The sequence below is a fragment of the Austrofundulus limnaeus genome, unplaced genomic scaffold (assembly GCF_001266775.1).
Source record: "Austrofundulus limnaeus strain Quisiro unplaced genomic scaffold, Austrofundulus_limnaeus-1.0 Scaffold105, whole genome shotgun sequence".
Lineage (NCBI taxonomy): Eukaryota > Metazoa > Chordata > Actinopteri > Cyprinodontiformes > Rivulidae > Austrofundulus > Austrofundulus limnaeus.
This window is the reverse complement of record NW_013952507.1, coordinates 563,956-574,465: the sequence shown is the minus strand read 5'-3', so window position 1 is coordinate 574,465 and position 10,510 is coordinate 563,956. Positions and strand designations below refer to the sequence as shown.

The 10,510-nt window shown below is 36.7% G+C and overlaps 1 protein-coding gene across 1 annotated transcript in view; it reads left to right on the top strand.

The window, feature by feature from the left end:
- LOC106521218 (uncharacterized) overlaps window positions 1-10,510 on the top strand; it is a gene marked incomplete at its 5' end in the record, with an annotated part of 66,163 nt that overhangs the window by 2,856 nt on the left and 52,797 nt on the right. Inside the window, 11 exon segments of the mRNA XM_014013688.1 lie at window positions 1-144; window positions 242-354; window positions 519-625; window positions 744-914; window positions 1,008-1,213; window positions 1,289-1,389; window positions 1,487-1,605; window positions 1,994-2,149; window positions 2,540-2,754; window positions 2,923-3,008; window positions 3,134-3,260. Of these exon segments, the coding sequence (XP_013869142.1) occupies window positions 1-144; window positions 242-354; window positions 519-625; window positions 744-914; window positions 1,008-1,213; window positions 1,289-1,389; window positions 1,487-1,605; window positions 1,994-2,149; window positions 2,540-2,754; window positions 2,923-3,008; window positions 3,134-3,260 (1,545 nt within the window).

Here is a 10,510-nt window from a genome sequence, read left to right as displayed (position 1 = left end):
CATCAGTACCCACTTCATAAACTTCACTACAGAAGAGTTTCATCTTTGGTTCAACATCAAACTGGTCCCCATCCTTGCAGGTTTCACTACAGAGATGCTCCAAATTGCAACCTCAAGCATCAACTGCACAAACTACCATGTCATGTAGGTTACACATTAGCTACCACCAAGTACTGAATACATCAAAATGAAAAGTACTTTAGAGGAGCTGTGTATGACAACTTTCTACCAATCTTTGCAGTGTGAGCGGGCTGGACAAAGTTTTTTCAGACATACCGCAGGATAGACAGCAAAGACTTGCAGACGTACTGCTTGACTACCTGAGGAGATCTGCCAGTGTCATCAACCAGCCAGGTAGGCCTGGCAAAATGAAACTGTGGCCCATGCACACTGCCTTGAARTCTCTGAAGAAAAAAAAGATCATTCAGACACTCCAAACAAAACTGGACCCAAACTGTCYGATTAAAACCGGAACTTGCTTTGTTGTGCTAGTTCTGACATTTGTATGTACGCTTCAGTTTGCAGACCTGGAAATCAGAGTGATGACCGAACACTTCAAGTCAACTTGGCTCAATTTGCTACATTGATACCATATTCTGACCTGAAATTCCTCAACCTCTCCCAGGTAATTTTTCAGTTTTCATTTGTAACTTTTATTTTTCTTACATTACAAAAACAAATGCTTTGTTTTAGGACCTAACAACATTTTTAGTTTTCATTGTTATGTCTTTTTTCTTTTTCAGACTGTCATTTTAGATTCACTATCATCTGAACAGAAAGCTGAACTACTTCTTGAGCCCAACAATTTTGCCAATGAAACTCTCATAATTTTTGTATTCAAACAAGTCACTTCATCTTCATCTCTGCAAAATCTTGTGTCATTTTTTGACACTTTTGTGAATGGTATTGAAAAGGTAAAAAAAACATATACATATATATATACATTTAGCATGTCTGTTTTTTGACTTTGTAAAACAATAAACCTTTCAAAATATTTTTTTATTCAGCTAAACATGACAACATTCAGCTCTGGACTACGTGATACCATCCTTAATCTGACATTGACAACACTTGGCCCACAACTGACTCATTTTAGCTCTGATGAGATCAAGTTATGGTTCCAAGTTTATCTCCAACTCTTCCTCCCAAGTGCTGACTCAAGAACCTTTGAAGGTTTTCCAAGAAATATCACCTGTAGCTCATATCAAGAGATGTGAGTGAAAACTTTACTCTTCTACTAACAGGAATATTTCTTCATTGTTTAGTTTTTTGATTATTTTTTTTTCAGTGTCAAAGGATTTGACAACATTTTCATTCAGCTCTCTGAGCAACAGATTCAGCAGTTTCTCACATTTATATTGGCCTATCTCAAGGGACAGCTGTCTTCGGGTAAGCTGAAAATCGTAATTTTCTGGACACTGATTGCTTTAAATGTTCAAACTTCTGTTTATGCTTCAATCTTAAGAGTAAGTTGTTTATTTTTCAGGTTTTTCATGTGCTGACTCTGCAACTGATGACAGAAATTGGCTTGAAAACAATTTTGGTCGGTTTCGTTTTCAAGCTTCTTTAAATGACTTTTTGACATTCAAGAACAATTTCAATGGGGTAAATACTATATTTAAGATCCTAAAGACGTTTTCAGTTAAGTAAACTACAAGAAATATAAACACTTGGATAAAAATTATAAAAATGTTTTGTTCTCTGGCTGACTTGGAACTTTGGACACTAATGGGTGTATTATTTGAATGCATTACCTGACATATTTCCCACCAGCTCAGGTAAATGATATAGGATTTAAAAAGGTGAAGTTTTTTAAACTACTATAAAACAAACGTTTTAAGTGAAGTAACAAATACTAATTAATACAATTTTTAAGTTATCTTACCAGTAGATTGAACAGTTACTGCATTAGGTCTGAGAAAGTTAAATGTGCAGCATGCGGTTGCACCCTGAATACATTGTGCTGTTTGTATTAACTTGTTGTTTTGTTTAGGTGGAGGTTTCAGATCTTCTCACCTTCTATCAACTGAGTGAGCTTGCAGGAATTCCTTCTCAGCTAAATGGAACACATGATGTGACAAAAATTATGACATTTATCAACGCTTCTGAGTTTGGTGCTTTCTTTGACAAAGTCTCACCAGCTATTGAGGTAAACAATGTCAAGATCTTCTTTTGCTCTGTGATATTCTGTGATATCATGTCTGAGAAGTTGTATATTGTTTTTGGTATTGATGTTTTTTTATTTATTTGTGGATTTTGAAATAAAAAAACTATAAAAGTTATAATAAATAAATAAATAAATACCTGCCATTTTATTTCAAGAGTGACACTATCAAAAAAAGTATTAACATTTTCATGACTATTTAAGAAATAATTTTTAAGATAATATTTTTAAGCCAGAAAACAAATAAGAGGGTTACTTTAAGTTCCATCAATTTGGGAAAAAAACAAATTTAAAAAATGATTGGATTGAAACTGACAAATATTTGATATAAACAAATTAATGTCTCTTTTTCACACCAAGTATATTTCCCCACAGGCCCAGTCAGCCAACTACACACAGGAGGTGAAGTCTGCCTTCCTCCAGGGAGTTTTTGACCGAGCAGGTCTCGCCTCACCAGTTGTAAGTGATGGAGAGTTCCTGCTGTGGCTGAAAGTGCGACTGAGGCCTTTACTGGTCGATCTTTCTCCAAGTTTGGTGGCACAGTTTTTCAGCATTGGGACAAACAGGAGCTGCAACAGCAGCCAAGAAATGTATGTATTTACCCTATACAGGCAAACCAGTTTGAAAAAATAAATAGATAAATAAAAAAATATATATAGTTTTAAGGCAGTCTTAAAATAATACAGTGAATAGTAGAAATATTATTTTCAATTGATAACAGCTAATTTGTATGTATTAATCATTTTTAATTTTTTTAGGATTAAAATACTTGATACAATAAACTCAACTCTCAGCATCAACACACATACAGAGATCTACAAAAACATTGTCCTCTTCCTTCAAGGTTTGTGGAAGGCATAATGCCACACTGCAAAAACTCTATCTATAACAAAGAAGTGTTTCTTTTTCCTGCATATTTGTCTCTGTTGTATTTGTTCACAAAATAATTTATTTTATTTTGCAAAACAGGTTCAACTCCACTGAAATGTTACACAGGGGGAAGTTTCTACATCTTTCTGAAAAACACCTTCCTCAGTTTTGGCTTTCCAGACGTGTCAACATTGCTATCTCTTCTGCCACCAACACGCAAGTCTGAGGTAAATAAACAATTTAAACAAATAGATACCTCCCCCATAAATGTAGATGGGGCAGCAGAGTTTTAGATGCACTCGGAGAAACAAAAAATAAGAGAAAGCTACAGCTATGTAGCTGCACTACAGAAACCCAATTTCTATGCAAAATATTTTATTTTTTCTTTTTCAGCTCCTAAACACCATCAGCACCTCAGAACTGCATCAGTTCCTCAGTCAGCCTGGTGTAATCAGTAATGCCTCAGACGTCTGCATTATCTTCAACAGCTACAATAACACAAATGACTTCCTTCAAACTGTATGTCCCTCATTTCAGATACAAAGCCAAATACAATATGCAATTTTACAAGCTCATTATAGCAAGTTAGAATCTGCCCATGTGTCATTAACGCTGAAACTCCATCCATAACCTTTAGGAGAATGTTTCTGATGATCTGAAGAAGGTGATCCTCCCTTGTGTTTGGAAGTTTGCTCTGAGCAGCACCAGCATGTCTGAGGCCAATTTGTGGTTTGATGTTCGGTTGAAAAACTACCTGGGATTCCTCACCAAGAGCCTCATCAGCTCCACTGAAGTGCAGAACGCCTCGTGCTTCGCCTTCCAGAAACTGTAAGTCTTTGTCTCAGAGTCTTAAAATTGACAAGAAGGATCGAACGCAGCTCAGTTAACATTAGTTTTTTTCCCCACTTTCAACAGAGTGTTCTTCATGGGAAATAACTTCACGTACAATAGTTCTGATTTTGGACAGATGGATGTGTACGCCACCATCAAGAGCTACTTGAGTGCTAGTATGAATGTTTTTATACAAGTGCAAAAATAGATTAAAATGATTGAAAATATTTTTTTATTTATTAAAATGTGCAATTTTTGCTTTTATGAGACATGATTAAAATTAACTTTAACTTTACTGTGCATATAGTAGTATAGTGTAGTATAGTGACAAGAAAACTGCATCACTCTCTTCTTGAAACACCAGTGAAAATTTTGATAASAATCTGTTTTCCTCAGGCTCCGGAGTCAGATGCTACAATCCCAATGATCCAGAACTCAACTCTACATCCTGGTTTGTCAAATACATCAACAACTTTGTGACGTTTATCACTCTGGATGACTTCACCAACTTTGGTTCCTCCACTCAGGTATGCTATTAAATAACCCCTGGCAAAAAGTATGGAATCACCAGTCTTGGATGAGCACTCATTCAGACATTTCATTCTGTAAAACAAACTCAGATCAAAAACATGATACAATAATAAGGTCATTCCAAAGTGCAACTTGTTGGCTTTCAGGAACACTCAAAGAAATGAAGAGAAAAAATTGTGGAAGTCGGTGAATGTTACTTTTATTGACCAAGCACAGGGAAAAAATATGGAATCACTCAATTCTGAGGAAAAAAGTATGGAATCATGAAAAACAGATAAACAAAAGACCATTCAAAATACATCACTAGTATTTAGTTGCACCACCTTTGGCTTTTATAACAGCTTGCAGTCTCTGAGGCATGGACTTGATGAGTGACAAACAGTATTCTTCATCAATTTGGTGCCAACTCTCTTTGATAGCAGTTGCCAGATCAGCTTTGCAGGTCGGAGCCTTGTTGTGGACCATTTTTTTCAATTTCCACCACAGGTTTTCAATTGGGTTGAGATCTAGACAATTTGCAGGCCATGACATTGACTGAATGTGTCTTTCTCCAAGGAATCCTTCACTGTTTTTGCCCTATGGCACGATGCATTATCTTGGAAAATTATTTCACCACCTCCAAACATCTGTTCAATTGAAGGGATGAGAAAACTGTCCAAAATGTCAATGTAAACTTGTGCATTGATAGAAGAATTAACCACAGTCRTCTCCTCAGTGCCTTTGCCTGACATGCAGCCCCATATCATCAAGGACTGTGGAAATTTGGTTGTATTCTTCAGGCAGTCCTCTTCATAAATCTCACTGGAACGGCACTAAACAAATGTTCCAGCATCATCATCTTGTCCAATGCAGATTCTTGACTCATCACTGAAGATAACTTTCATCCAGTCATCCACAGTCCATGATTGCCTCTTCTTAGCCCATTGTAGTCTTGTTTTTTAGGTATCAATGATGGTTTTCTTTTAGCTTTCCTGTACTGAAATCTCATTTCCTTTAAGCAATTTCTTACAGTTGGGTCATGTACATTGGCTCCAGCTTCCTCCCATTTATGCTTCATCTGTTTAGTTGTACTTTATCATTCCGTGCTGTTTGCATTTGGTCCGTATCTTGGATACAGCTGATTGTGAACAGCCCGCATCTTTAGCAACCGTGTGTGAAGAGTAACCTTCAAGAAGTTTCACAATCCTCTCTTTTGTTTCAAGAGACATTTCTCTTGTTGGAGCCATGGTTCTTGCCCCTCCACTTCATCCAGCAGCCCTCCAAGGTGTCATGACTGCAGGTGTTTTTAACTGCAGACTAACAAGCAGATCTAATCTGAGGCAGGTGTCCATTTAGGGAAAGAAAATTGACTGGGTTTGTCCTTATTTTCTACCTCCAATTTGAATGATTCCATACTTTATTCCACAGAATTGAGTGATTCCGTATTTTTTCCCCTGTGCTTGGCCAATAAAACATTCACATTCACTGACTTCCATCATGTTTTCTCTTCATTTCTTTGAGTGTTCCTGAAAGCAAACAAGTTGCACTTTGGAATGACCTTATTATTGTATCATGCTTTTTGATCTGAGTTTGTTTTACAGAATGAAATGTCTGAATGAGTGTTCATCCAAGACTGGTGATTCCATACTTTTTGCCAGGGGTTGTATATTAAAGTTAGTACACCAAGTCGGCATAGACCCTTCATAAGGCTGCATCAAACTGCTGTGGTCACTGAAATGCTATGTTTTAAAATTTCTTTAACATCTGATTCATGAAATTTCATGCATTATTTTACCGTGATAAAAATGTTTATCAAAAGAGATGAGAACAAGACATTGCCAACTCAGCTTTATGAGGGTTTTGATGGCATCGTATTTGTGGCCAGCTTGAATGAGTTTTTATTCTTTCAACAAAACATAATGAAAGTGGGCTTTTGTACTGACATGTATTTTTTTTTTTCATAGACTAAGGTGTTCTTGGAGGATCAAGCCAATCTGGAGCTTTTCAGTAATATAGCAATCCCAGAAGATGTAAGAAACTACTACATCTCACAGCTTTATATGTTCAACCCAACCTACAGTGTCACCATGTGAGTCACCACCACTTTCTTAAGAAAATCCCACAATTTGAATGTTTGCAAGTAAACCTGTTTCTTTGGCATACTTGCAATATATGTTTATTTATTTATTTATTTATTTATTTATTTATTTATTTCATTTAGGCTCCCAGGTTATTTGTTGTGCTCCCCTGACATTCCAAGTTTAGCATATACTGCTCTTAATGACGCTGACACCATGGTCATTCTGGACAGGAGGAAGGAATTCTGCAATGGAACCAATTATCCTGAGGTACCAGCTCAAAATGTTCCTACTTAAAAACATAACCTGCCTTTAAAAGTTCCTATCAGTGGCCTTCCCCAAAGCCAAATACAGTATTAGTTACAGCAAGTAAAACCAGTATCACCTTGTATAATATAGCGCATTTATGGTTGTTTCCTTTGTCATTTAGCGTTTAGATGTTTCTTTTATTTGCCTGAGGTTTTTGGCAAGCTTACCCAATGTAAATTATTCTAACAAATCTCATTTTTTTTTATTATCCAATAGGTTTCTGCTGCTTTGGCATCCAACTTTCAGAAGTTCTCACAGCAAACAATTGTAACTCTTGGGAGTGCCTCTTCAGGCCTGACCAACACCCAGCTCAATTCAATCCTCCCAGAAGTGCTTCTGTCTTCTTTGCCCACCCTGGGCTCAGTGACAAACTGGGGTCAGGACCAGGCCAACACAATCATCCAAGTCCTTATCTCTTCAGGCTTCCAGGTAGAAGTTTGAAAAACACTCCTTTGGTTTGCCTAAAAACTGTGGAATTTTTATGCTTTATAGAGGAAGCTTAGTCTAGTTATGTATACTATATTCTTTAATATAACCATGACCCTGAACTAACTGCCAGTTCATTTAAAAATGATCTAACTGATAAAAGTGTATTTGACAGCTCAACAGTACCGCCTCCCTGGAATCCCTGGGCACTCTTATTGCTGGAGTTCCTTCAGCAACCATCTCCAGTATTTCAACTACAGAACTTCTCAGCGCTTCTAAAAACCCCACCTTTGTTTCCAATATTGTGGGAGCTCCAGCAGTTCTCCAGGAGACTTTTGTCAATAAGGTTAGCTTGTTATCATAAAGCTGAGACATATTCCTTAAATGATCTCCTCACTTTCTAAGTCTGAAATAGGAAAATCTAATCTCCCTGAAAGAAATCTTCTCAGATAAACCTATATAATTATCCAAAAGCTGTGTGGTAGCTAAAACTGCTGCATGTAAACTTTAACAGTTTCCTTAATTCTTTCTGTAACAATGCCGAAATTGGGGATTTTTCTTAAACAAATTTATAAATAACTATTATAAATATAAATTATAAATAATATGATATAAATTATTAAGACACTAGAATTGTTTTTTTTTTATTTCTACCCTCACCATTGCACATGGATTGAACAAAAATAATTTTATTTAATTACTCAACAGGTCATTTCTGTGGACAAAAGTCCATCCAAGGTGTTGCTGAATGTTCCAGATGCTTTAGCAACTGAGATCCCACCAGTCCTGCTGATATCTCCTGATATGACTTCAAATATCAGCTTGATAAACAAGAAGACATGGACACACGATCAGGTTAGTACTTGGTATTGTCGTACATGCAGAAAAAAGTCTGTTGATAAAAGATGTAAACCAGTGACACATATTCTGTGTAAATTAAATCTAAAATTAGAATTATTTAATTATTTATGCCACTCTTATTAGGTTAAAATAATGACTGATTCCCATACACACACAATGGGATGTTGATGATAAACATTATTTAGCATTTTCTGAATTCAGTCAGTGTTTAAAGTTGTCAAGGATTTTTAAACTTTCATGCAAATAATTAAATATTTTAAAATTATTTTGTTTTTTAACAAGATTATAAATTTACAGTGGTTCAGTACGATATTCATGGTTTATCCACCTTGTTTTCAAATTAAACATTAAAAATGCTAATATTTTTGCATTCTTTCATTTCAAGTGATATGATTTTCTCCAAAAATGGTCACAAATATGATCTGCTAACTGAATCAACATCCATCTCTTTAATAAAGGAACTTCAGCATAGGATCTGAAATGTTTGTCCTTAAGTTTACTAGTTCAAAGTGCAAAAATCTCTTTTAAAATGCTCTTTCTTTCATCTTTTTTTGTAGTCTGTCTTGTTATTTGGGGCTCTGGCTGAGGGCAATTTTGACATTGAGCAGTAAGTAAACTTGACACCTATTTTCCCTTTTCTTACTAGAGATGTTCAAAGATGTGTTTATTCTTTCTGTTTAACATTTTTACAGGCTTTCTCCGTATATGCTGCAAGGCTTCACATGCACAACAGCCAGCAAAATGACAAAAACCAGAATCCAGCAGCTGATCCATGCTTCTAGGCCAAGAATGGGCAGAGCCAAGGTGCAGCTGGTGGAACCACAGGTAAAAAAAAATGGATTTACACAAGTTCTTTATCTAAAGTTGCTGATTAAAATAAAGTGATGGAGGAATATACAGTGCCTTGTGAAAGTATTCGGCCCCCTTGAACTTTTCAACCTTTTGCCACATTTCAAGCTTCACACATAAAGATATAAAATTATTATTATTTTTGTAAAGAATCAACAAGTGGGACACAATCGTGGAGTGGAACAAAATTTATTAGATATTTTAAACTTTAACAAATAAAAAACTGAAAAGTGGAGCGTGCAATATTATTCGGCCCCTTTACTTTCAGTGCAGCAAAGTCACACCAGAGGTCCAGTGAGGATCTCTGAATGATCCAATGTTGTCCTAAATGACTGATGATGATAAATAGAATCCACTTGTGTGTAATCAAGTCCTCGTATAAAAGCATCTGCTCTGTGATAGTTTCAGGGTTCTGTTTAAAGCATAGGGAGCATCATGAAGACCAAGGAACACACCAGGCTGGTCTGAGATACTGTTGTGGAGAAGTTTAAAGCTGGATTTGGATAACAGAACATTTCCCAAACTTTAAACATCTCAAGGAGCACCGTGCAAGCGATCATATTGAAACGGAAGGAGTATCAGACCACTGAAAATGTACCAAGACTCGCTGTCTCTCTAAACTTTCATCTTGAACAAGGAGAAGACTGATCAGAGATGCAGCTAAGAGGCCCATGGTCACTCTGGATGAACTGCAGAGATCTACAGCTGAGGTGGGAGAGTTTGTGCGTAGGACAACAATCAGTTGTACACTGCACAAATCTGGCCTTTATGGAAGAGTGGCAAGGAGAAAGCCATTGTTAAAAGAAAACCATAAGAAGTCCCGTTTGCAGTTTGCCAGAAGCCATGTTGAGGACACAGCAAACATGTGGAAGAAGGTGCTTTGGTCAGACGAGACCAAAATTGAACTTTTTGGGCACAATGCAAAATGATATGTTTGGCAAAAAGCAACACAGCTCATCACCCTAAACACGCCATCCCCACTGTCAAACATGGTGGTGGCAGCATCATGGTTTTGGCCTGCTTTTCTTCATTAGGGACAAGTAAGATAGTTAAAATTGATGGGAAGATGGGTGGAGCCAAATACGGGACCATTCTGGAAGAAAACCAGTTGAGAGTCTGCAAAAGACCTGAGACTGGGATGATTTTTCTTCCAACAAGACGATGACCCAAAACATAATGCAAAATCTACAATGGAATGGTTCACAAATAAACGTATCCAGGTGTTAGAATGACCAAGTCAAAGTCCAGACCTGACTCCAATCGAGAATCTGTGAAAGGAGCTGAAAACTGTTGTTCACAAACGCTCTCCACCCAACCTCAATGAGCTCGAGCTGTTTTGCAAGGAAGAATGGGCAAAAATTTCAGTCTCTCGATGTGCAAAACTGATAGAGACATACCCCAAGCAACTTGCAGCTGTAATCGCAGCAAAAGGTGGCGCTACAAAGTATTAACGCAAGGGGGCCAAGTAACTTTCCATGCTCAATTTTTCAGTTTTTTATTTGTTAAAAAATTTAAAATATACAAAAAGATAAATTTTTATAGGTCTTCTGGACGGGTTCTTCTCTAATGAAATGTTTCGTCTCTCCTCCAAGAGACTTCTTCAGTCTGAGAG